Raw genomic sequence first — 27,222 nt, forward strand, 5'->3', positions numbered from 1 at the left:
AACATGCAGCCTTAAACTATTCTAAAGACTCCTAGACCTAGAAGGCAAAGATCTTCATCTTTTTGTTCAGGAAAGACACTGGCGCAGTTCCGTGTCCACAAGACGACCGGCCAGCCTCAGTGATGTTGGCCACGGTGTCTTGCCTTTAATGAAACAGGAGCAGCACGGTCGACGGGGCGGTGGGTTGTGTGTCATCACAGCGCGGATCCTTGGGTGGAAAGTGCATTTGTGAGCAAATCGGGTGCCGCCTAGCAACTGTCTCTAGGCGGAGGGGCCTGGGAGCCGGCCGGATGCCTTCCGGGGGCCACGAGCCTGTTTCTACACGCTTCATAGGATACCTGTTTTGGATCATTTGGATTCCAGTTTTAAGGTACAGTTTTCCTTAGCAAACTCTTCATACCAAATATTTTGCTTTTTAGTGATTGACACACTAAACCTGATATGACTAGTTTCCGTCGCTCGCCAAGTCTAACGACGCAGGGGTTCAAGCCTAATGGAGTGTGTCTCAAGTCAGGAGCTTCTGCATTTTAGAAGCGGCTGGTGTCGGCTCCTGCTGGGCCTGCCGCACCCTTGAGCTGCCTGAGACGACACCTAGATTGACACCCACTTCTGAGAGCGTAAGATGTGGTATTGAACATACCCCAGGATCTTTGAACTTCCAGCTCTCCTCCCGGGAAGCCTTCCCCACCCCCCACCCCCACTCCCACTCCCACTCCGCCCCTCAGGACTCACAGCAGGAGCCGCTCAGCCAACCGCGGTGAAGCCGGAGTTTCCAGAGGAACCGGGTTAGGCCAGAACTCGATGGGGGGCGAGGGGCTACACCAGCGAGTACGAGTCTCTCCAGGGACAAGAGCACTCGAAGCCCCAGGAATGCAGTGAGGGCCGCAGCCTCGTCCTGCCTGCGAGCCTCCCGACCCCTGGGCGGTTCTGCTCCCGTCCCCGCCGCTTGTTCAGAGCCGCGGGTCGTTCCCAAGCAGCGGCGCGCTGTCGCTGTCGGTCAACCGCGCGTTCTCTTGTCCCCGTGGCTGCGGGGGCGCCGCACCCCCTTTCCTTGCTTGTTTCCCGCTCTGGACTCTTCCCTCCACCCCGCGGGCCCCTCTGAGAGCAGTTCCCTTCGCAAACCCGTTTCCCTCGACCCACTTACAGGATATCCCACCGCATCCGTGTTCTGTGACGTGCGGGGGAGACCCAGGGCCGTTCCCAAGGGCCCCCACGAGGCTGCGCCCCGCCGGCCACGAGGCCGCCGTCAGCCGGGACCCGCTGCGCTGCTATTCGGGGCCTCGGCCGCCTCCAGGCCCTTCTGGTCGTTCCGGCGAGGAGCCGCTCACACTCGGGACGAACGCCGCCTTCCAGGACGTGGGGTTTGACGCGGACTGGGTTGGGGACGCTGGGGAGAAGACCCGGCCTTTCTGACCCTCCGCTTCCACGTCTGGGGAAAGAGCATCCGAATCTCGCTGGAGGTTTACGGAGCATAATTTCCTCTACAAACCTTCACCGGCCGCCGGCCGCCGAGCCTCCTCCTGAGTCTGAGAAGAACGATTCCGGCCTCGTGGCGCTCGTCGCGTCGTGAGGCAGCGAGTCCTCAAACAAGTAAATGCGCGTCAGTCACGGAGCTTCGTGTGGAAGGAAGCGGAGGCGGTGACGACGCGCCTCTTCAGAGGTACGACCCGGCGGGGACAGCGGGGCGAGCGGCCGTCGGGCGGTGCGGCAGGGACGGCGCGAACACGGCGAGAAGCAGCCGGACACACCCCGGACATGGACGAGGACTGTGCGGGGAGCACTGTGAGGGGAGCGCGGCTGGAGGTGCGGCGGGACCGAATCTGTGGGCGCGAGCGGTACAGCCAGGGAAGGGGTTTTAGGATCATCTTGAACGCAGTGAGGAGCAGTGATTTCCCGCAAGGCTGTCACGGGACGCGCGCCCTTACCAGACCTCCCTGAGGAGGGCGACGGTTGCGGGATGGGCGAAGCGGGTGACAGGTCATGGGGGAGACACCCGCGGACGGACGAGTCACAGGAGCAGAAGGCGCAGCGCAGGGAACACGGTCGGTGGTAGACGGAATGGTGGACCGACGACGACCACAGCCCGGACGGCGCCGGCTGGGAGCCGCGCTCGGGGTGAGCACAGCAGCGCACAGACTGGTCCGGTCGCGAGGTCGTGCCCGAGAGCCGCGCCACACGGCGCGACAGCTGCGCTTCCGTGAAAAATCGAGAGCTCCCTGAGGACGGCGCCGGGAGTCCAGGAGTCCTGTGGTGAAAGGAATCATCTTCACGGGGTCTCGCTTCCCAGTGTGTATGGGGTTCACTGGACCAGGGCCCCGGCTTTTCTCTCGACCCCAAACTCCGGCTGCCCCGTCCCCTTGACGAGCGCAGCCACCGCCCCTCTTTGGAGCGCCCGCCTGCACGACTCCCAGGCGACTCTGCGGCGCCTCGAGGGCAGGGGCCGCCTCGCGGAGGAGACCGGACACGCCGGAAACTCCTCCCACCGCGACTTCGTAACTTCCTGGTTCCTGCCACACCCACGCGGATCCAGGTCCCCGCAGGGGTAGGAGATGAGAAAGGAAAAGCCCTTCGGGCTAGGGCCAAGTTGTGCAGGGTTGCTTTGAGCCTCAGGAATTTGAAATTTAACCTATGAGAAAAGCCACACTGAACATTTACAGTTTCCCAAACATGCACAATATTCATTGAATTTATCAACATTAAAAGATTACATCGAAATCTCTTTCTTACCCACGCCTGTGCACCTTTTCCCTCCAGCTGCTGGATTATTACCGCTATCAGCTTGTGGGTGGTCCTCCCAGTGTTTCCTTGGGCACGTACGCAAGCGCGAGTGCACGGTGGCCGCAGCCGTTTACATAGAAGAACCGAAAATACACACTGTTTTATTCTTTATCTTTTCGAGCATGAAAATTTATCCTGGAGATGTTTCCAAGTCAGTAGTTGGTAAGGATGTTCCTTATTCTCTCTTGCAGATGCACAGTTTCCTATTGTCCACATATCCCATGACTTACCAGCCCCTATTGCTGCGTGCTTCTGTTCCCATCTTCTGATCTTACAAAAATCCTGCAAGGGATATCCTTCCACAACTGTTGTTTCATATTAGTACAAATAATGTATGCATGTATAGATGTTATTTGTGATATCTATATCAATCTATATCTATATTGGGATTCCTGGAAATTAGATTATTGGGTCAAGAGTAAGTGTATCTGGGGCGCCTGGGTGGCTCAGTGGGTTAAGCCTCTGCCTTCGGCTCAGGTCATGATCTCAGGGTCCTGGGATCGAGTCCCACATCGGGCTCTCTGCTCAGCAAGAAGCCTGCTTCCCTCTCTCTCTCTCTGCCTGCCTCTCCGTCTGCTTGTGATCTCTCTCTGTCAAATAAATAAATAAAATCTTAAAAAAAAAAAAAAGAGTAAGTGTATCTGAAATTCTGGTAAATGTTTCCAGAAAATCCTTCCTGGTGGTTATTCCATTTCCTACTTCTACAAGCGGTGTTTGAAAGTGTCCGCTTCCCCAGAGCCTCCCCTGCAGTGTGCTAGAGGACTTTTGGATTCTGCTAATCTGATAGTTGAGGAATTGTATCTTGACGGAATATTAATTTGTATTTTTACCAGTGAAGTCTGGCATTGTCTCATATGTTTAGTGACAATTTTTTTTCCCGTGACCTATCCATTCATATCCTTTGCCCACATTCATATAAAGTTGGTCTTTTTCTTTATTTCTAGAAATTTACATATATATATATACATATAGAGAGAGAGAATGTAAGTACTTATTCTGTGCTGTGAGTCACAAATGTCTTTCTTATTTTGTCATTTGTATTTTGATTTTGCTGTTTGTATATTTCTAACCTGCAAAAGTACTTGTTTTTGTGTTTACTTTTAACTGTCAGCCTTTCTGGATTCTGAATCATCATTAGAAAGGTCTTCCAAAGGATAAAATAAAACTCACCTACTGTTTTCTAATGTGTTTATTATTTCATTTTTTTTACATTTAAATCTGTGATCCATATGGATCTCTTTGCTTATCCTGATACGTACCATGAGTATGGAACATGCTTTACTTTTTTCCAACTTGATTCCCAGTTTTTCCGACACTATTTATTGAAAAGACTATCTTTATGTTTGATTTGGCGTGCAGTCTTCATTTCACACTAAATTCCTTTATGTATTCAAGTTTATTTCTGGACTTTCTGTTCTGTTCCATTAGTTTATCTTTTTATTAGCCAATCCTGCACTTTTAATTTTTTATATAATGTTTATTTTATTTTAAATCTACTATACTTAACATCCAGCATTACGTTAGTTTCAGGAGTACAATATACTGATTCAGCAATCCCTTACGTTACTCAGTGCTCATCATGATGAGTGTCTCCTCTTGAATTCCCGCCACCTCGTCCACCCACCCACCTCCCCTCTGATGGTTTGGTTTATTCTCTGTAGTTAAGAGTCTGTTTTTGGTTTGTCTCTCTTCTTTTATTGTTCAATTGTTTTCTTTCTTAAATTCCACATAGGAGTGAAATCATATGGCATTAGTCTTTCTGTAGCTTACTTTGCTTTGCATTATTCTCTCTAGCTCCGTCTATGTCATTGTAAATGGCAAAATTTCATTTGCTGACTGAGTAATAGTTCCTTTTACACACACACACACACACACACACACTGTCTCCTTTATCCATTCACCTACCAAATATGAGTTGCTTCCATATTTCGGCTATTATAAATGATGGTGCCCTAAACATCAGTGTGTGTATATCTTTTCAAATTAGTGTTTTCATTTTCTTTGGGTAAACACCTAGTAGTGTAATTGCTGAATCATATGGAAGTTCTATTTTTAACATTTGAGGAACCTCCATACTCTTCTCCACAGTGGCTGCACCAGCTTGCATTCCTTCTGCAAAGGGATCCTTTTTTCTACAACCTCACCAACACTTGTTGTTTCTTGTATTTTTGATCTGAGCCATTGTAACAGGTGTGAAGTGATAGGTCATTGAGGTTTTTATTTGTATTTCCCTGATGAATAGTGATGTTGAGCATCATGTATCAGCCATCTGTGTATCTTCTTTGGAGAAACATCTGTTCATGTCTTCTGCCCATTTTTAATAGGATTATTCATGGGCATGCGTGCATGTGTGTGTGTGTGTGTGTGTGTGTGTGTGTGTTGAGTTGCATAACTTCTTTATATATTTTGGATACTAACCCTTTATCAGACATGTGATTTGCAAATACTTTCGCCCATTCACTACGTTGTCTTTCAGTTTTTTTTCTTTAAGATTTTGTTTATTTGACAGAGCGAGAAGGAGAGAGAGTGTGAGGGAGAGAGAGCATGAGCCAGAGGGAGAGGGAGAAGAGACACCTTGCTAAGCAGGGAGCCCTATGCAGGGCTCGAATCAGGAACCCTATCAACGTAACCTGAGCTGAAGGCTGCCACTTAATTGGCTAAGCAACCCAGGTGCCCCAAATGTCTTTTAGCTTTGATGATGGTTTCCTTTGCTGGACAGAAGCTGTTTATTTTGATGTAGTCCCAATAGTTTAGGTTTGCTTCTGTTTCCCTTGCCCCAGGAGACATGCCTAGAAAAAATGTTGCTATTGCCAATGTCAGAGAAATTACTGCCTGTTCTCTTCTATGATTTTTAGGTTTCGATTCTCACTTTGAGGTCCTTAATCTATTTTCAGCTAACTTTTGTGTGTGCTGTAATAAAGTGGTCCAATTTCACTCTTTTGCATGCAGCTGTCCAGTTTTTCTAGCACCATTTATTGAAGAGCTGTCTTTTACCCAATGTATGTTCTTGCCTCCTTTATTAAAGATTAATTGACCATCTAATTACGGGTTTATTTCTGAGCTCTCTATTCTGTTCTATTGATCAATGTGTCTTTTTGTTTTGGTACCATGCTGTTTTGATTGCTACAGCTTTGTAATATGATTTTAAATCTGGGATTGTGATACCTCCAGTTTTGTTTTGTTTTGTTTTGGTTTTGTTTGGTTTGGTTTCAAGATCTCTGTGGCTATTTGAGGTCTTTTGTGGTTCCATATAAATTTTGATTGTTCTAGTTCTGTGAAAAATGCTATTGGCATTTTGATAGGAATTACATTAAATCCGTAGATTGTTTTGGGTAGTATGGACATCTTAACAATATTTGTTCTGCCATAGGGTGCCTGGCTGACTCAGTCAGTAGAACATGCAACTTCCTTGATCTCAGGGTTCAAGCCACACATTAGGTGTAGAGATCACTTAAAAAACTTCTTTAAAAAAAAAACAACAACCAATATTTGTTCTTCTAACCCATGAGCGTGAATGTCCTTCTATCTCCAAATCCTTTATAGATGTTTTATAGTTTTCAGAGTACAAGTCTTTCACCTGTTTAGTTAAGTTTATTCCTGGATACTTTATTATTTTTGGTGCAATTGCAATGGGATTGTTTTCTTAATTTCTCTTGCTGCTGCTTCATTATTAGTTTATAGAAATGCCATGGATTTCTGAACATTACTTTTATATCCTGCAAACTGATTGAATTCATTTATCAGTTCTAATAGTTTTTCAGTGGAGTTTTTAGGGTTTTCCATATACAGTATCATGTCATCTACAAATAATGAAAGTTTTACTTCTTCCTTACCAATTTGGATGATTTTTATTCCTTTATCTTGTCTGATTGCTTGATATTTCTAATATTATGTTGGATAAAAGTGGTGAGAATGGACATCTTTGTCTTATTCCTGATCTCTGGGGGAAAGTTCTCAGTTTTTCACCATTAAATATAATGTTAGCTGTGGGTTTTTCATATATGCTTTTATTATGTTGAGTTATGTTCCCCCTAAACATACTTTGTTGAGGGTTTTTATCATGAATGGATGTTGTCCTTTGTCAAATGGTTTTTGTGCATCTATTGAAATGATCATATGGTTTTTATCCTTTCTCTTGTTATTGTGATGTATCATGTTGATTGATTTGTGAATATTGAACCACCTTTGCGTCTTGGGAATAAATCCCACTTGATCATGGCGAATGACTTTTTTAAGGTATTGTGGGATTCAGTTTGCTAATATTGAAGATTTTTGCAACTATGTTCATCAGAGATATTGGCCCGTACTTCCCTTTTTTGTAGTGTCTTTATCTGACTTTGGTGTCAGGGTAATGCTGACCTCATAGAATGAATTTGGAAACTTTCTTTCCTCTTCCATTTTTTGGAATAGTTTAAGAAGAAAATTAAAAAAATATATATATGTACTCCACGCCCACCATGGGGCTTGAACTCACAACCTTGAAATTGCGCTCTACTACCTGAGCCATCCAGGCACCCCTCACTCTTCTTTAAACATTTGATAGTATTCGCCGGTGATGCTGTCTGGTCCTGGACTTTTGTCAAGAGTTTTTTGATGGCTGATTCAATTTTATTGCTGGCAATTGGTCTGTTCAAACTTCCTACTTCTTCCTGATTCAGTTTGAAATGATACATGTTTCTAGGAATTTATCTGTTTCTTCTAGGTTGTCCAATTTGTTGGCATATAATTTTTATACTATTCTCTTATAATCCTTTGTATTTATGTGGTGTCACTTGTTATTTCTCTTTTCATAGTGTTGTGCAAAGTAACTTCTTGATTTCCTTCGTTTCTGTGATTATTTCTATCTTCCTATATCTTATTTTTTTGAACTTTTGATCTGTTTTGGATTAGAAACTACATTAAAGTGTCCTATTTTTAGTGTGTTTCAGTTTCTCATTGTATATTCTATCGTTTTTACCTCATAGAGTTATTGCTAAGTTAATTGGTACATAAGTATTCATATCTTATCTTCCTTGTGAATTTTTACCTTTAGCACTGAAGCTTTTTAAATTGCTTTTTGGTTTGAATTCTATATTCACTGATATCAAAACCAGGGCCCATGCTTTCTTTGTATTCATATTTACTCATCCTTTCATGTTTATCTTTACTGAAAGGCATTGCCTGAGGAGTATCTCTTATTTACAACATAGGGCTGAGTTTTGCTTTGCAATAACAGTATGACTTCTATCATGCACACAAACCCCCAAAATCACATTTTCTTTTGTTCCACTGACCAAAAAAAGTTACACAGTTGAGTCTAGACTAAAGGGGTGGGGAGTCTACCCCTTTTATACCTTTTTTTTTTTTTTAAATACCTTTTCCACTCTCAGGGAGAAGGTATAAAATACTGTGGCCATTTGGGCAAGGACTAGGTCCATTCAAGACAATGATGTGGACTGTCTGTGAGGGAGCAGAGAGAGAGTGGAGAAGAGCTATACACCTGCAGGCAGATCTCTCACCTGAGACCCTTTTCCAAGGCTTACTTAAGAATCCATGCATACAAGTACTAGAAGAGAAAGCCAGCATTTTAACATGCACTCCCCATAGTGGCTGCTCAGTAGTAGCCCCAGAAGCAGGGACAGCCAACACAGAGGACTGCGATTTTCCACAATCAAAGGAAGAGACATTTTTCTCTCTCCCTTCCCCCGCTACTTTTGCCCCAAATACAGAAGAGCTAGAAAGAGGATGAGGAGATCTGTGGGACACAGACCCTTGTCTGTCCTCACTCTAAGCTGACAGAGCCATGTTTTAGCCCAAGTTAAGGGAGGATAGGAGAAGAACCGTCGGTCAGAATTTTTGTATTTCTGATCATTGGAAATGGCTGAATGGCTGTAGAATCAGGTCAAGAGGATTAAAGGAGCCCCTTCGCAACAGAAAAGAGGAATTTAACAGCACAGAGAGGATACAGAAGAAAACAAGAAGCAGAGATGGAAGATGCGGGAGAGAAGGCGGCAAATCAATGGAGCCAGGTCCTCAAGGAAGCTGAAAGAGTTGGAGGCAATGGAGTCTGGGCTTGAACAGGAGGAGACAAATTTCATCCTCCAACAATGGAGGAAAAGCTTTTAAGAAATGGTATGAACACAGGTGATCATGAACACAGGAGTCTGGAAAGCTGATAACCTCAATTTTCTTAATGAAGTAGGAAGTGAGGATGTCTGGTGAGAATGAGGACAGCTTGAATAATGAAGATTTAGAATGGTCTTTGGGATACTAATGTCAAAATTGATCTAAGTTGGATAAAGAAAAATAGATTACTTTTTTTCTCTACTAGCAACAAGTTTTAAAAGAAAAAAAAAACAAAGGACCATCTGAAAAAAAATAAAATAAAATGTTATGTAAAGACATCAGTGTTTTTAGATATATATACTACCAAAAAACATGAATTCTCCCAAAATTAAGCAAATGTAATACAATCCTAATTTAAATTTGAGTAATGTTTGGGAGGAATTGGATAAAGTGATCTTAAAGTTTATATGAGATAATAAATGTAAATAAGACTAGTGAGGAATGACTTGTCTTACAAGATTAAAGCATATCACAACCTGCTTATAATGGCTTTGGTTTTGGCTTAGAAAGAGGCAAGTCAGAGGATAGAATAGAGAGAGCTCGGAAATAGATCCCAGTACATGTGGCTATTTGATATATAACAAAAATGGTATTTCAGTTAAAAGTGGAAAGATGGGTTATTTTTAAAATGGTGCTGACCTAACAGCCTGTTCATCTGGAAAAGAGTATTTCAAAGTAAATTCCAGATTGATTAAAGAAAAGGAGGAAGAAATAATAGGCTTCATATGCACAGAAATATCCCTCAAGTTGTTGATTACCTGAGATAGGGCTGAGAAACTATGAAAAAAAAAACACACATAATTTATAATTTTAATCCATTTGCAAAGGATCAAATGTCAACCTAAAGGAAATGAATATTGCACTTCAATAAAAATTTAACTTTGAAAGAGGAAATAGCTTAGGGGAAATGATCTGAAATACATGATAGAGATATATCTAAACTATATAAAAAGTGCTTACAAATGGATAAAAACCTAAATAGCCAAAAAGAAAAAATGGACAAATGAGATTTGGACAAAGCAAATGCAGGAGACCAATAAGCATGAACTTGTGCTCAGCCTTGCTGGGAGTTCGGGAAACGCACATAAAACCAGCATGATACATCACCACATAGCCATTAGATCAGCCATTAGATTAGCCATTAAATCAGCCAAAATAAAAAGTGGGAATAGCTCTCACTGAAGAGATTTGGGGAGATGGATATTCTCGTGCATGTGGAAATGCCAACTGTTTCAGCCTTTTTGAAAAGAAATGTGGATTAAAATCCACCACATGGAAGGACAAGTCACTGCTGAATGAGATACCCATATAATTCTATGTGTTGTAACATTGCTTGTACTAGTCAAAGACTGAAAACAACGAAAGTGCCCTCAGGAAGTCAATGACTATGCACATTATGCCCCCCACATCCCCCCACAGCCATTGAAAGAAGTAAATTAAACTCTTAAGAAGCACACCCCAAGGGACGCCTGGGTGGCTCAGTGGGTTAAGACTCTGCCTTCAGCTCAGGTCATGATCTTAGGGTCCTGGGATCAAGCCCCGCCTCGGGCTCTCTGCTCAGCGGGGACCCCTTCTCTCTCTGCCTGCCTCTCTGCCTACTTGTGATCTCTTTCTGTCGAATAAATAAAGAAAAATCTTTTTTTTTTTATTTAAAAAGCACACCCCATGAGCTAGGCACTCCTTTGATCCTCATGGCAACATTATGAAGTAGGTGATGGCAATTTTACAGTGAAGAAAACGAAAACGCAATTTTTTAAGTTACCCGGGGCCTTACACAACTATATTCAAAATTACTGTATTTTTTTTTCCTTTTGCTCATTGAGTTAGATTTTCAGAGTACTCTTTAGTGTGAAAATATTAATATAGAGAAGTATCTATAATAAGATCTCATTATTATAAAAACAAATGACCACCTAAATTTTGTACACACACACACACACCATGGCATGCTCTATATGTAGAATGTTTGTATACCAGAAAAGTGTGGAGGGCTACACATGAGGCTGTTAAGATTATTCCTTATAGAAGAGGTAAATTTCCTATTCATAGTTTAAAAAAATATGTAAGGTATAATCCTATACAACTATTTATGATAGAATGACTTTCTGAGAGAAAGAGTGGATGCTACAGGATTTTTGTTTACCTTGTTTTTATGTTTAATTGTACTTTTTTAAATGAGCGTGCATGCTTGAGGGAAGAGAAAGCTATATCCATGGGGGGATCTAGTTAATGGAGATATAATAACAATAAATCTATAAATCCACCTTGAGATTATTTCTCCACATCTCTAGAACTTAAAAAGGTAATGCTACCAGGAGAAAGCATAGTGATAATATACAAGACTAAGCATCTAAGTATCAAGTCGTGAAAGCAGAACTCTGTAGCAGAAGTTAAATTTAATCTACATTTTAGAATGTGTGCAAACCCTTCAAACATTTATGTATGTCATCACATTTAAAAATTTTTTACTCTAAAATTTTACAGATTTTTTACACAAATTAATTTGAAGCAAATTAAACTGTTTCACGTTTTGAGCAGGAAACCCTAAGAATTTTTTTAATAATCTATATAAATATTTATATATTTTAGATGAGTTTTATTACACACAAACTGTAATCACATTTTTTTAAAGATTTTATTTATCTGACAGAGACAGAGATCACAAGGAGGCAGAGAGGCAGGCAGAGAGAGGGGGAAGCAGGCTCCCCGCTGAGCAGGACCCTGAGATCATGACCTGAGCCGAAGGCAGAGGCTTACCCCACTGAGCCACCCAGGCGCCCCTAATCACATTATTTTTTAACATTGTTGATAAAATTAGAAATTCCTGAGGTGATCCGCAGTCTTATCACTGAAGACGTTTTCCTTTCTGATTCTGTTCTGCTTGGACAAGGCACCTCCAGGGGGGAAAGGGAGGGTGGACGCAGGCCGGGAAGTCCCGCTGAACCGGGAACAGTGTGGACGAGGCCGAAGTAAAAGCATCGCGGAGAGGTTGCGCACAGGGCAGCAGCCTCAAAAGCGGGGAAAATGCTCACAGTGGGGGACTGGAGTGGGCGCAGAATCTTCCATTCCTGTGGGAGCGAGGCCTGCAGGGGAAGGGCTGTCCTGGGGGAGGGCCAGGTTCCCATCCGGCCTGGAGGTGCGGAGACTTGTAGGACAAGAAGAGGGTGTAGGAGCTTGCGGAGGATGGGATGAGGGTTCTCAAGGCCGCGGTGAAGGGGCCACGACGGAGCATAAGGTGGGACTCACCGGAGCGGAGAACCAGAGGGCGCGAGGAGCCACAGAAGGGAGGGCGGCGGCGTTGCGGGGGAAGCATGGGACTTCCTCTCCGCAGTGAAAGTTACGATTAGAGGCCATTGGCCTCCACCCAGTTTGGTACAATATTGGTGCTGTGACTGCCCGAGGGTCCCAGGCGGTCGGACCGGGCTGGGGCTTGTGCACATGGGCCTGTGACCGTCGTGGAGCTGAAGGACAAGACCTTCTCCTGGGGGGTTCGTGAACGTTCTCGCGGAGTCTGTTGTGCGAGCTGCTGTATTCCCGCTTCTGTATACATCACCTCTAATAATGGTATTTTTGGGAGGACAAAACATTCACTCTTTGGTCATGAGCTAAACTGTTTGGACTCAATTTCTGGAAACTTTGATTCTTTCCATCACATTCAGGATGTGCCTATTCTGATCTGAGAAGCAAGGGGTGCTGGAGCGACAGGGTTCTCTCGTATTTGAGGGGGGGAGCCTCACTTCTATGAGGTCCTTTTGTTTGGTGAAACTCGGTGTCCCAAGCTCTCTTTCCCCAAGGCCGTCGGCTGATTGAGTGCTCGGTAGCCACACCGCTCTGGCCGACAGGATGTAAGGCAATAGAGCTTGCCAATGACATTCAATATCTAGGATTGAGAGATCACTTTCAGAAAAAGCTGAATTCAGTGACTCCCAAACCAAGACTCTTGGCAAATGCGGAAGGGTGAAATGTCAAGGGAGCCAGTGAAGAAAAATGTGAAAAGGTCCCAGCTGCAGGCAGCCATCCTTGGAGCCGTTTTTGGCCCCTTCTGAACTTCTGTTCTTTAACTTGGGAAACTGTGACCTTTATCTGAACACATGAAGCTGCTGGAACTAGAATTTGCCAAAGCCCAACTGGAAGTCATTTGTGAGTTTGAATTTCCCTGCAAATAAAACTTTATCAAACACTTTCTTTTGGTGTCTAATTCCGTTTAGAATCGCGACCTCTCTAGAGACCCAGGCAGCCACGCTGGTGGTTCCTCTGGGGGTTTCATTTTGTTCATTTTTAAAGATATGGTTACTAACGTTTTAGGGACAATCAGGAGATGTTTGATCTTTCCATGGATCTGGTTTTGATGTGCCTTTCAGTCTCAGGCTACTTTGATCTTTTTGGTTTCTATTTCTTCAATTCGGTTGCTTTGCAAACACCTACACATTCAAAGGCCTCAGAGGAGGGTAACGGGATGGCCATTTGCCAGCCACCTTCACACAGAGCCCCATTGTCCCCCTGTTCCATTCCTACCCTCCTCCTTCCAGTTGCCTTGATGGCCTGGTTCTAGAAGAAGGTTTTTTGCAAGCTATGATCATAGCCGTGTCTGTCCATGTTACTAATGGAGGATCCTTCACCTCAAAATGCTGAGCTCAAAATACTAGTTTCTTGGTCTTCTACTTAAAATTCCTTTGAAAATCGCATAGCTTACCATATCCTGTGCTGAAAGAGTGTACTCGGAAATTTGTTTTCTCCGGTGATGTTTACAAAATATGATTACAGAAATCTTGTGTGTTGACTTACGGAATGGGAAACAGACTAGAATTTTAGGACCTAACCTCTTTCTCATCTGGGGCAAGAATGACTAGACTTTCGTGTTTGACCTACACCGACTGGGCCAAGTGACATTAAGGCCAGTGTTTTATGTAATGAGCTCCTTCTTCATTTGGGATTTTTAAAAAGAGGAATAGGCTTTGACAAAGCAAAGGTATTAAATAATAACCAGGAAAGAACTTTCGCATGAGGAATGAAATCGTCTGACTCCAAGACAGATAAAGTGAATAAATTTCATGGATAAATAACTTTTAATTCTTAATATAACAGTGAAATTTTCTAATGATGCCACACGTCCATTTGCAGTCACAAAGACGTGTAGTCAGACTTGCCTCCAATCAGAAATGTGTTATAGCCCAGACTGTCTCCCTAAATGAAACTTCATTCAGTTAAATTCTGTAAATTTGTAGTTAATAATTATAGAAAAAGTCAATATTATTTAATGTTACCTGAAATCAAAATTCTATGCTAGAATAGTATATGCATAAGAACTATTATATAAAGTACGAGTGGATAGATATTTACTGTAGAATATATAAAAGACCGAGAGGAAATATATAAAAAACAAGAAGTTTTATTTTTGAAAGACATACTGATTTTTTTAAATTCTGTTTAATCTTCTTTTCTATCTTTTTTTTTTTTTTTTTTTCAAGTAAGCTCTATATCTAACGTCGGGCTTGAACTCATCACCCTGAGGTCAGGTCGCCCGTTCTGCAGACTGGGCCAGCCAGGCACCTCTATTCTGTTTAATCTTAAAAGAACTAACAGAATTAATTTAGCTTCTGCTCAATCACTTCTAGTCTTCAATGAAACCTAATAAAATACTGACATATGAAGAAGGCTAAAATGTAATTTCATAGTTGATTTTGATTTATAGATTAGCAAATAGTTCCTCAGAGGCTTGAAAATTGTTAAAACTTCCCAATTATTTAGGGACAAAACCAGGGCTTTAGTTCAGTTCCTTGATTTTTAGATTTATAATTCAATTGCTTTTTTTTTTTTCTCTCAAACTATACCTGGTGTAAAGTGAAGGCAAATTTAATCCATCGTCAGTGGTTTTCTGAGTTCCCAGACCCTCTTCTGTTTTTATGAGGGTGATTTTCTCATGCTGTTTTTTACATTTGGGCATAATTCCAAGATAGCCTGCACAGCCTGCTTTCCACGTTCTTGCTTAAGTGGTGGAGGGAACAACTCCGCAGCCAGAGTTCTCGGTCAATATGGTCAGCTGTGCCGGAGCAAGCCAGCCCTAGAGAAGAAACTGAATTTTAGCTGTCCTTTGAGAAGGAGCTCCCACTAATTTCAGCCCCCCTGCCTGGGCGTGAAGGAAGACTCCGCAGGGAGAAACCCTCGCCTCCAGACAGGATCAGGAACGCCTCCCCCTGCCCTGTCCGGGCGCTTGCCTTTAGCAGCCCCCAGGGATGGCCCCGTACAGGTGAACCCAGAATGCGCTCGTGCCGGGCTCTAGAGGGCATTTCTTGATGATCACCAAGAGGCACACCTAGTAACGTAACGGACATGCCCTCTAACATTATGCTTGGTTTACTCTTCAGAAACCGTGCGTCTGGGCTTCCCGGGCCTCGAGGTTAATCTGATCTGATCTAAACAACTTAATCTAAACAAATAGCAAGTGGATAAGAGCAGCCACAGTCGGTCCATGGTTTTTATTCTCGTCCTGTCCTTTTCATAGAGAGATCTGTTAGACTCACTATAAAATAGAATGTTATTTTCTATTTTTTTTTTTTTTTTTGACCTTTCATCAGCCTTTGACTCCTGGAGCGGGAATCAGTTACGAGATAAATTGTGACAGTTCAGCAGTGAGAATCCGCGGGCCCCTTCACAGATGCTGGCAGAGAAGCAGGACTGAGAGGGGAAGTCTTCTCTTCTCTTCTCTTCTCCTCTTCTCTTCTCTTGTTGCATAAGGAGATATTCGCCAATGCACTGAAATAGGGATGGGTTCTGGATTTACTCTTGGATAAATAGGTTGTGTTGTTGTTGTTGTTGTTGTTGTACTCAGCCACCAAGAAGAAAAGATCTAAAATCAGATTATATGAATTTACTATTCAGAACCAGGAGTGACTTTAGAAAACTATTAATTCTAGGGGCACCTGAATAGCTCAGTAAGTTAAGCATCCAACTCTTGATTTCATCTCAGGTCATGATCTCAAGGTTCTCGAGATCAAGCCCCAAATGGGGCTCAACACGGTGTCTGGTTGTCTCTCTCCCTCCCCCTCTGCCCCTCCTTCTTTACCCCTCCCACGACTTTCACTCTCTTTCTCAAATAAATATTAAAAAAAAAAAAAGGACTATTAGTTCTACTCTAATCACAGCCAGAAAAAAAGAAAATGGTTTCAGTTCAACTATTCCAAAACCAAGGGCTTTATTTTTGGTAGACGTTTTACCTGGTTCATAATTGGTAGCCCTATTAGTCAAGTTTCTGCAGACTCACTGCTGCCTAGGATGCTCCTTCCGGTGTGGAAGACACAAGATTTAAATCCAGAGAATATCCCTGGATCAAGCTGCCTAACTGAGCACACATGTTTAGTTCCCCCAAACCCCACCCTCACCTCCCACCTACTTGTCACCTAGTGGGGTAGAGATGAACAAGGATAGGTAATAGGAAATAAAGATGTTATTTTCCTTGAGAATCTGAGTAGTAATATGACTAAAGTGTTTATTCTAAGATAATAACTTTTTAAAAATTGGTTTATACATGTGTTGGTTTTATGATAACTTTGTTTAAGCAGAAAATTATTCTCCTCAACCACTCTAGGCAATGAAGTAGTTGGTGAAAAAATGGAGTGAAAAATCTTTGGAAGGATATAAGCCCTAAATGTGGAACATACATGAAAGAGAAACTTGTTATTAAAACTCTATGAAAAGAAGCTTTGGAGAAAAACAGTAGAATTGCTAGTAGAGTCAGAAAGGCAACATCGGAGAGAAAGAAATTCTACTACAATCTCTACTACTACATTTGTGACTACTGAGGTAAGGCAGCAAGGCTCCATACCTTTTGTTTTCTCCATCACTAAAACTGGAAGGCTAATATCCCCATGTTCACTTAACAAAATATCAGAAAAATAACCAAGCTGACTGTTTAAGAACGTTGGTTAAGATTTATCAATAATAAATAAACTTAAGTTCTGATAGACGTATCAGAGGATCCTTTTGGAGTTTTAAGATGTTGTGCATGTGGGAGCATTTTTAGGAGACATTTTAATGAAGATGTTTCTGGCAATGGATACTGTCCATCAGAGTTGATGGATTAGGAGTTGGATAAGGAATGCTGCCTGGAATGCAGCCAGACTTAATAGGCTATTGTGGGTGTGGACAATCAAGACTTTGGACTCAGGCCTGGGTTCAAATTCAAGTTTCACCACATATTAGATGTTGCCTTATTTTTTCCATTTCCTCATATTTCAAACAAATTACACATACCTCAAGGTGCTAGTGTAAGGATTAAATGAGATAGCATGGAGAAGGCTACTATGGTTCCCAGCACATAGTAGGTACTCAGTAAATAGTAATTACCATTATTAGCTCTAAGTTTTAGTAGCTCCCCCCTCCATCAGACAAGGTTATCCGTTAAGTGAAACTTCACAAGCCATAAAATATCCCCATGTGGATAGACTGTTGCTTATGTCCAATTAGCTAGAATTCTTCCATGAGTACCAATTTATACAACATTTGGTAGTACATTTGCTCTTTAAGGAAAATCTTTACAAGATGATAAACTGCTTCCTTAGGCAACAACCACACCAGAGCTGTCTCTGTCCTTGTAGAGGGCACACACAGTAGGATATCAAGATAATGCCTTAGTGCTGGGTGCATTCCAAAGGCCAGCTCACATGTCTTCATATTGCAAAACAACTCCTAAATTATAGAATCCTGGCTTTGGAGGACTCATCTTACAGGATATGGAATTTTGCTATTCTTTTTAAAAATCTTCATTACAGCATCCCAGATAGATTATCTAACTTCTGGTTTAAGAGGAAGCCCACAAATCATTCCATCCTGTTGTAAACTCTAACCAATAGAAATCCTTTTTAAATTAAAGCCAGATATGCCTCCCATGATTTCTTCTTGGTGGTTCCAGCACTTCCCACCAGAACAATCTAAATTAAGTCCCTTGTCCATGCGAATACCCCTCAAGTATCTATTCTAATACCCTTAACTTCTTAAATAAACATTTTAAGGTTTAATGGCTTTCATATTAAAGCTAAGAATTTGCTAAATATACCTTAAAAATGGGAATAATAAAAATTAGGAACTAATAGATATGTGAAAATACAAAATTCCAAGATGGAAGCTGAGTTATTTTGATGAAACTGGGACAGATTATTTTTAACAATCAGGCTATTCAGAAAATGGATCAATCATGTTGGAAGGCACATATGCCCTAAGCAAAAAACATACAATACAATATGATGTTTGAAATAGTAAATTTTTGATCAATGATTGCAGTATTTATCTGGTTTTAATACCCACATTGTATGCAAAAGAAGTTGGCTCCATCTCAAAGCCAGAAATGATTGTCCAAATAAACATAGGTTGACGACTTAAAGAAGCTCAGACTCATGGATCTAAGTTAATATAGTTTTTCTTTGTTTAAAATGGGACAAAATCATAGTAAGCACCACAGCAGAGTGAGAATGTTCAATTCAGCAAACACTGAATGCTTTCTATATGCCAGGCACTAGAAATAAGCACATAGAATACATAAAGAATGTGGTTCCTGTCCTCACCATGTGGAGAATATAGGGGAGAGAAGAAATATACGTAACCATTGAAGACGGCAACAGTAATTAAAAAAAAATAAGATGCTAATTTATTTCCAGACATTTCTACCGTTGGGGGGTGGGGGGAGTGCTAAATCTACTTATACAAGAGAAACAGAGTGCTGATAGGGATTTAGAAACTCCAAAATATATTTTATTTAGTATGAAGAGCTTCAGGCCGATCCTCTACAGGTACAAGAAGCCTCATTTACTGACAAATATACATTAGCAAATTTATTTACTTATTTATTTTACATTAGCAAATTTAAAGACTGTTAACCTTAAAAATAAAACTGCCGGTAGTTAACCAGCAAAAATGTGTTCATTCAGGAGGAGCAGACAGTTACAACCTGGCACAAACCCGCTACAGCAAAGCCACAGACAAGCCCAGAGAACAAAGGAGAACCTTACGGAACAAAGGGTCTAGTTGGGAAGGCTGGTATAGAAAAATAAAGTCCATTAGAGTAAACTGCGAGTCCCAAGTACAGTGGCTGTTCATTGGCTGAGTAGCAAAGTCTCTCATTGGCTGGGCCGTTGCCGGGGCAGAAGAAAAGCCTTTCTTCTTCCCGCTGGTAGGCAGCGTTCCCAAGCGAGGCCCCTCTCTTCCTATTGGCTCCGCAACGGACGACGGCGGTGGGGTCCGAGAGCTCCCCCTGCTGGCCTCCCAACTCCACTGTAAAGGAAGTTTCTTTTTTCTTTTTCTTTTTTAATTTTCACAGTACCAAAACTCAGAATGTAGAACTTCAAGGAAAAATGAGACAATTGAGAATAGGTCGATGGCGCAGGTGACAGTCTATCTAGCTGTTAATGAACAGGACTGGACTATAGAATACATGGTTGGGAAATACTGTTCCATAATACTCTATCTAATGCTCTGCACTAGTTAAACTCTTATTTGGAACTTTCCCTTGTTTGCATTGACAGACATTTAATTACAACTGGAGAACAAGAGTGGGTCTAGAGAAGCCTGAGAAACGTGAGTAAAAGAAATCCTGTGAGAAAAAGTGAAACATTTTTCTTCGGGAAAAGAGGAGGTCTGAGAGGTGATTGGATTCTTGTCTTTCATATGAGGAAGATAATATAAATCATTTCTCGTTCCCGTGACATAATGAGTAAGACTTGAATAGCCTAAAATGCAGCTTTGAAAATTTATTTTGGGTGTAAGACTTTTTAACATATTCTGATATATATTAAAATGTCAAAAAAAGAAACTCTCTTAGGAGATTTAATTTACATTTTCACCTATTTGGCTGGTCAGGTAATCTTATAATTTGCTCTTTGGTTCTGAGAAAATCCTAAAGAAGCATAGGTCATTCACAACAGTGTGATTAAGGTTTGTAATGAGATTCCGAAGCCTGCTATGGCACAGGAACCACCAGGAGGATTACAGGGGCGCGGAAAACGTTTTAAGAGCACAGGATAACACCACTTTCATATCTGCAGCTAGCTAGTGCTTCATCAAGAAATGTATTGATGTGTCTTGGGCTACAAAAAGTTAAAGAATCAGTATGTCATTTCTGCTGCTGATTTTTTTTCTTTTTTTTATAGATCTGCATCTTAAAACCCTAGTCTAGGGTCTGACATGAATATGTGTCTGTCGCCTACTCAGAGTAACTATCTGGTCTCTCAGCCAAATCTAAAATATCTTAGCATGTACAAGATAAGTTTTAGAGACACCATTTTACCCTAAACATAAAAAAGAGTTCACAAAACCTGAATCACTGAAAAAAAATATGTGGGAAATAGCCACGTTGCCCGCAACCACTAAAGTTTTTTCCTCCCTAGACTAGTGGACTATTGATGAGAAATGAGGAGGTAGAATTATTATTTTTATAAACATTTTAAAAAGCATTATTTTTTTCTTAACATAGAATTATTATTATGAAAATCAAAACATCAAAATGAGTTTTCTCATAGGTCTTATCTGGGTGCCATTCTCTCAGTATATATCCCATAACGCTATATCATAAGGTAATTTTTTTTCTGTCTCCTTAGTCATTTTTTACCCTTTCTATATGGTTTCTGTGACTTTCATAACTCTTTAACGGACAGGCACACTCTAGCCTCTATATGAACATTCACTACTGTTCCATTTTTGTATCCTGTCCTCATCACTTCATTGTCAGAAAACAAGTGAAGACATTTGAGTCTCTGGTAGGCCAGTAAGAGCCCCAGTGGCAGGTGAATCCTAGAGACCAGATCCCTCCTGACAGGGGCCATCTTACCAGTCAGAGCTCTTTTAGAAGGTCCCTTCTGCCTCAGTAGCTTGCCCTCTCTTGCTTCTCCCAGAGACGTATGCTGTGACTGTCCACCTGAAGCAGAAATGGAAGTCAGAGGCGTTCAAGAGTCTAAGTGGAGAAACCAGTGGAGGGAGTCAGCTGCCTACCTCTCTCCAACCTGTCTGTTCGTAGTGGAAGTGGAAGTTTTACAGGGACTGGGTTTGGAAATGGGATTTCTTTACTAGGGTAAAAGGAGGGGGGTGGTGCCTTGATTCAATTCTGTTAATTGCAAGTTTACTCTCTGGCCTCAGTCCAGCTCAATAGCTCTTTGCTGTCAGCCGCGTGGGTTCTGGGCTCAGACTGCGTGTGCTCAGATTCTAGTATTCTATCATTACTGTTTTTATCTTACTTTCCATGCCCTTCTGGCAAAAAGAAAACCCACTAAACACTTGCACCCCAGCACCCTCAGCCTACCCCGACCTCACCCTACCACATTCAAGTCAGGCTGTGTTTGGGTCCCTCCTCTTCTCTCTCACTTTGTTCTCCGACACTTTCAAAATCCTACAGTAGGCGTCTGTCAGCAGCCTGAAGAGCCTGGGCTCCCGCCCGCCCATCTTGTTGGAGCCAGGAGATGATGACAGGAGAGCAGAAACGCTGGGGTGGGGGTGGGGGGCCAACAGGGTCCCCTGAGCCATCTTGCCTCTGGCTCTTACAATGGCAGGTCTTGACCAAAGCATGGCCTGTGGTCCCGAGGAGAGGCAAGGCCTCACTGATCTTTTGACATCCTAAGGCTGGAGGCAGGTTCTTTCTCAAAAGCATTTGGAGAAGCAGTTTCTCCTGCAGCCTCGGACATCTTGGCCGGGAGTAGGCCCGGTGCTGCTGGCAGAGCGGGGCAGCTGCCCAGAAGCTCCAGGGAAGCCCCACTTGCCCTTGGCCCCGCCTGCCAGCTGTCTCAGACTTGGGGTTCTGGGGTGGGCGGCGTCTGGGGAGGCCGCGCGGAGAAGCAGCAGAGCCCTGCTTCGGGGTTTTTCTGCGTCTGGGCTAGCCCCAAGACGAGGAAGGGGAGCCTGCCTGGCTCTAGGGGAGCCACAGCCAGAGTGACAGCTGCCAGCCACCTGGGGCCAGGAGGCCCAGCAAGGCCGCTCCCGCGTGGGCTCATTCATTCTTGAGGCCAATGGAGCAGGGGACAGCTGACCCTTGGCAAGGACGATCCCGTGAGTCTCCGAACCGAGTGAAAGGACGCCTGTGTGCGTCATTCTCTTCTAGTGGGGTCCAGGGCAGTTTCCTTGCCCGCCTCTTCTCTGTAACTGGGAAGGAAAACACAAATTTCTGAATTTCTCTTCTCTCGCCTGGAGCACATCAAGGGCTGACACTGCTCTCTGGGCAGGGAACCCAGAGGCCTCATGGATCAGTCCAGCACGAGGCTGGTAACGGCTTAGTGCCGGGAAAGCAGGAGAGCAAGCGACGAGATGCTGTCCGTGAGAAGCAGGCCTAAAGGTGGCTCCTTGCTTTTGACCCTAATTAGTCAGCATGATACGCCCGGAATATGTAGAACTTAAGTATTTGCTGGTATTAGTGTCATCAGTTTGCATATATTAAAATGGGATGCTTGCCCGACGCATCAGTGTAGGTGTATTCCCACCCGCTCCAGTTCTACTAGTCACGTTCTCACGACGGAAAGTCACATTTGGGGGCTCCCGTATTGTACAGCTCAGTCACCGTAGTTAATTAAGCAATAAATAAGAAAGCGCGGCTCGTCTGAAATCCGGCAGGTGCTGCGTAGACTTTGTCTGATCTTTGCCGTCAAGGGCTCCGCGGTCTGGCGGCGCAGGGATGCTCGTGTGCGTCCCAAGAGCTGGCGGTCGGGTGGTGTCCGGATCGTGGGGGTGGTTCGGCTCGTTCTCGACGTCGTGCAGCCGCGGGGTCCGAGAGGCCCCCAGGGTGTCCCCGGGCGCGGACCCCGCCGAGCAGCGCGCCTTGCAACGCACCGGAACCGCGGTCCCTGCTACCGCCTCTCAGAGTCGGCCGCCTGCGGGCCAGTGCGGGAGGACACCGCCGGCCCATGGCCCGTCGCGGGAGACATCCGCGGTCGGAGGAGCGGGAGACGTGTTTGCGCCGAGGTGCTGTGTTCTGAGAAGCGAACCCGAACCCGGTTCTGAGTGTCTCCCGAGCGGAGCGCGAGCAGCCGCGGGCTCTTGAACCAGGCTCCGCACCGTCCCGGGCGAGCGGGGGGCAGCGCCGAGCCCCGGCGCCCCTGCGAGCGGTGAGTGCTAGGGGCCCCGCGGGTTGGGCGAAGCCTCGACCGCCCTCCAAGCCGTCACCAGGAAGGCCGCGGGGAGCGCACAGCCCCGGGCGCCCGCACGGTCCCCGCAGCCAGCTCGGCCCGGCCCGCGCGGAGGCCTCAGGGCAGCCCCTCGGGTCACCCGGGCCGAGCCCCGCACAGCCCGCAGCTCCGCGGGCTCAGACGCGGGCCGGGGTGGGGGGCTGCTCGCTCCCGCGTTCCGGGAACTTTGGGGTCTGGTTTCCCGCGGGGCAGGAAGCCGCACGCGGGGGTGAGCGCGGGCGCGGGTGGCCCGGCCCCCGCCCGGCGCCCCCGCCCGGAGTCCTCCCACCTGACCGCCGCCCGCGGAGGACGCGCCCGGGACCCGAGCGCCGGTTGTCCGCCACCGCCGGCCCGGCTGCTGGTGCGGGGCGCGAACCCGCGAGGAGTGCGCGGCGGGCGCGGCGGCGGGAGGAGGGGCCCGGGGCGCGGAGCTGGGCCGAAGGACACCCGGTCCTCCGAGTGCCGCCGCTCCAGGGAGCCGCGCGCGGGCGGGGAGGCGGCGCCGGAGCTGCGGGGACCGCGCGGGCCGCAGCCCGCCCCGCGCCGATGGCGCTCCGGGCCCGCGGCTGCCCCGGCCGTGAGCCGCGCGGATGACGGGAGGGGGCGGCCGGCGCGGGGGCCGTCGGTGTGGGCGCGGCCGTGCGCTTCTCCGTTCCGGGGCCGAAAGCGGGGGCCCAGGCGGCCTCGGGTACCGGCGCCGCGGACAGAGCGTCCCGCCGCCCTCCCGGAGGAGCGCAGCCCCGGCCGGCAGCCCCGAGCCCGGGGAACGGCAGCCCCCGGGGCCGCGGGTTCTTCCTCGCCGCGCGCTGAGGCCGGACGGAGGCTTCGGTACCGGACCCGCCGCTGGCCGGGGGCGCCCGCTGTCCCTTCGCCCGGCGACCACGGTGAGCGCGGGCTCGCGCCGGGCCCTGTGGAGGGGGGGGGGGCGGGGGGCCCTTCGGCGACTCGCAGGACACGTGGGGACCCGAGCGGACCTGGAGGCGCCCCAGGCGCCCGCTGAGGGTCCGAGCAGCGGGGCGCTGGGGCTTGGTGCCTCGGTCCTGTCGCTCCCCGGCCCGTGCGCGACCACATTGCACACGGGGACGAGCCGGGGAGGGCGCCCGTCCCGGACTCCAGCTCGGGGGTCAGGCGCGTGGCGTGTGCTGCTGTGACCGAGGACGCGCCGGGACGAAGAAAACACTTTTACCAGAACGAATGTAAGTCGCGCCCAGATCCACGGTTGAATATGACCCTTTTCCTCCGGGGTAGGTCGCTGTCACGTTCCTGACCCGGCTGCCAGGCGTAGACGGAGAACGACACTAAGTGTCCCGTCTACGTGTCAGCAAAATGGGCTGGAAAACCAGCATCTGCAGGTTTTAACTTCTTGTGTTGCTACCGAACAGAAATCGCCGAAATTACCTATCGGGCCCACCGTCTTGTAGCGAAAGATGGAGATGAAAACCAGACCAGCCTCCAGCCCATTTCAGTGATGCCCGCTCCGGCGTTTCCGACAGGCCGCGTTTTCATCGAGCCCTCAGTGACGGGGAGCTCACCACCTGTGCGGTACCCCTTCTTTCTGTGACCCTCAGGAAGGCTTTGTTTACGTTGAAACGACAGCGGCTTCCTTGGCCCTGTTTCTCATTAGCCAGTAGTCCTCCAGCTTGTGGAATTATATGGAACATTTTTCAGCAGAAAGGATCTCTAAAACTTCGTCCATCTGAAGAGTCTATGACCAAGAAATAGCTAAGAGATGAAAAGTCTAAAGTGGTACAGAGTAAAGACTTTTGTCCCCCTTACCTGATAGCCTTTCAGAGTCCTGCGCTTCGGCTTCCTTGTCTGTAAAATGGGAATGATCGGAGACTCTAGCTACCCGTGGAATTATTGTGAGAATTGAAAGAGATAATATACACAAACTACTTAGTAGAGTACCTAGAAGCCAGTAAGTATTAGTTATCACTAATCATTGCTTTTATATTTCCTTCCTTCCTTAAGACCCTTCTCTGCGCTGAAAATCCTTAGCCTCAAATTGAATTCCGTAATCTAATCTAATCTGAACAGTGCAGAGTGCAATGACTTTCTATCTTCAAACTAAACCATCTAACGCTTAATTGTCTTATGGAGTAAATACCCCGTGGTTGACTAAAATTCTCACCAACCACCAGCCTCTCTCCCCCCGCCCCTGCCCCACACACATTGCTATCAAGGTAGGCTTCACTAACTTTTTAACTATATCCTTAAAAATTCCGTGAACATTTTTTTCTCTTCTGTTACTTTAAGCCTCTCTCCAATTTCCAGCTTGCTAGATATGTTTCAGTCCTGACTGTGGCATTCATCATGTTAATTGTCCCTTCCCGTTGTATGTCACCTGCACATTTGGTGGGTTTGTTCTCCAGAACTTCGAGTCATTAATAACACATGAAATAGCTCCTTTCGCCACAGAGACTCCGGTATAAGCCTGTGTGGCACAGTGGAAAATGGTCCTGAACTTTTGGAGGCAGGTTTTAGAACTTGGCCTGTGACACTTAACTAGCTCTGTGACCTTGAGAAACTTATTTTCCATATCAGTGGAATCAGGTTAATAACGTTTGCTTTTCAGGGTGCTTGTTAGAATTCAAAGTAATGTACTGAAAGTACCAGGTGCAGTCCTGGTTGGGAACGTAGTTGGCCTTCGGGAGATATTGCTGAGACCGGTCAATGGTCAGCTGACCTCCATTAGCACATCCTCCCTAGTAATCAAACTCTTCTAGCCTGTAGGTCAGTTTCTTCATAAGATGACATGAGGAAAATTTTAATCAAATGTTTTGCTAAAAATAAACATCTTGAGTATCCCCAATCTATTACAGAAGTAGATGGTGTTAGTTTTAAAATGACTAATTCTTAGTGAAGTTCTAGATTCTAGAAATCCCTGGTCTTTTCCATCTAAATAGTCCCTGTTTACTGATTAAATCTTGAATTTTGCCAGAAATTAGTATTAAACTAACTGGTCTGTAATACCTAGGAATTCTAATTTCCTTCTGTTTTAGATTTTGGAAAAAACTGGGGAAAAATAAAGTGTTTGAGTCTCTAGTTTCATGAGATGTCCATTCTTCATGTTTTCCAAAGGTTGTCAAAATATTTCTGTGTTTACATCTGCAGGCTCTCCGTGGAATATAAGTCACTAGAATTTGAAGACATAAATTCTTTTTTTTTAAGATTATTTATTTATTTATTTCACAGACAGAGATCACAAGTAGGCAGAGAGGCAGGCAGAGAGAGAGAGAGAGGGAAGCAGGCTATCCGCTGAGCAGAGAGCCCGATGTGGGGCTCGATCCCAGGACCCTGGGATCATGACCCGAGCTGAAGGCAGAAGCTTTAACCCACTGAGCCACCCAGGTGCCCCTGAAGACATAAATTCTTATAAAGTGACCTTTTCTGCTTGTACCTTGGTTCTCTCTTAATGAGGTTTCTCTGTCCTTTGCTGCATAAAATCATTTGCTTTTAAGAAAGCAAAACAGTTGCTGAGAAGTTCTGTTGTTGTTGTTGTTTTCTAATTAATATACCATCTGCCCTTGGATTCGGGAATTTTCTTTTAACTGGATCCTGTCTTGCAGAGTACATGTATTTAGGAACAGCAGGTAGCAGTTCATGGTGGGAAACATAACCAGTCATTCTGAAATTACGATGTTGAAAGTTTGGGGAGTCATAAATGACTCTAGTCAGTGTCTGAGATAGGAGGAGCCTGTTCTTTGAGACTTAATTTATTGCTTATAAATGAAAAGTTGTGAAATTAAGGATGTGTCGGGAAAATTTTTTTTTCTCTGACCTTATAGGTTCTTTGGCTGATAAATTGATATAAAACAGATTAACAGGGAAAAAACAAGCTTCATTTGACCTGTACAGGAGCCCTATAAGAGTATGAGACCCAGTAATCAGTTGGGCCGTTGAGGCTTCTGTGCCATCCCGAGCCAGGGAATGAGATAATGACCTGAGGTCAAAGGAGAGGAGGGTAACTGACAGGATGATAAGAAGAGCAGATATTTGCCAATTAGATGTTTATCTGCCATATAGATAGGTCATTCACATAGAATTTATTTCTGGTAACAGCTCTCTTTCTAAACCAGCCTCCCTATCTCAATTCTTTTGAGTAGTTAAAGGAGAGTTCAAAGTTTTTCTTGAATCTGCTAGGTCTTGATTGCCTTCAGCTCAAAATAATCTACCTGCAAAGTGGCTTATTTGGGTCATGGGTTCT

At 45.0% G+C, this 27,222-nt stretch overlaps 2 protein-coding genes across 6 annotated transcripts in view; one reads left to right on the forward strand and one right to left on the reverse strand.

Annotated features, from left to right (window-relative positions):
- The first annotated feature begins 263 nt into the window (after nucleotides 1–263).
- The window catches only part of C3H2orf88 (chromosome 3 C2orf88 homolog), a 64,474-nt gene continuing 37,515 nt past the window's right edge, over nucleotides 264–27,222 (forward strand). Inside the window, exons 1-4 of one of the 5 annotated variants that reach the window (XM_047720594.1) lie at nucleotides 266–370; nucleotides 2,755–2,940; nucleotides 16,469–16,683; nucleotides 19,398–19,449. The gene's annotated coding sequence lies outside the window, so the exon portion shown is untranslated. Of the gene's footprint in view, nucleotides 371–2,754; nucleotides 2,941–16,468; nucleotides 16,684–19,397; nucleotides 19,450–23,808; nucleotides 23,900–24,120; nucleotides 24,212–27,222 lie in introns of those variants that run through there. The other 4 variants (XM_047720593.1, XM_047720595.1, XM_047720597.1 and 1 more) reach the window with 4 other exon arrangements.
- On the reverse strand, nucleotides 19,188–26,620 carry LOC125094957 (translation initiation factor IF-2-like). The gene is made up of 4 exons (XM_047720635.1): nucleotides 26,534–26,620; nucleotides 24,792–24,860; nucleotides 21,808–24,267; nucleotides 19,188–19,214 (listed from the first exon to the last, which is right to left on the reverse strand). Exons 1-3 carry the CDS (start codon nucleotides 26,618–26,620, stop codon nucleotides 22,963–22,965), a joined length of 1,461 nt encoding a protein of 486 aa, XP_047576591.1. The 3' UTR covers nucleotides 19,188–19,214; nucleotides 21,808–22,962.

The sequence above is a fragment of the Lutra lutra genome, chromosome 3 (genome assembly GCF_902655055.1).
Source record: "Lutra lutra chromosome 3, mLutLut1.2, whole genome shotgun sequence".
Classification (NCBI taxonomy): Eukaryota; Metazoa; Chordata; class Mammalia; order Carnivora; family Mustelidae; genus Lutra; species Lutra lutra.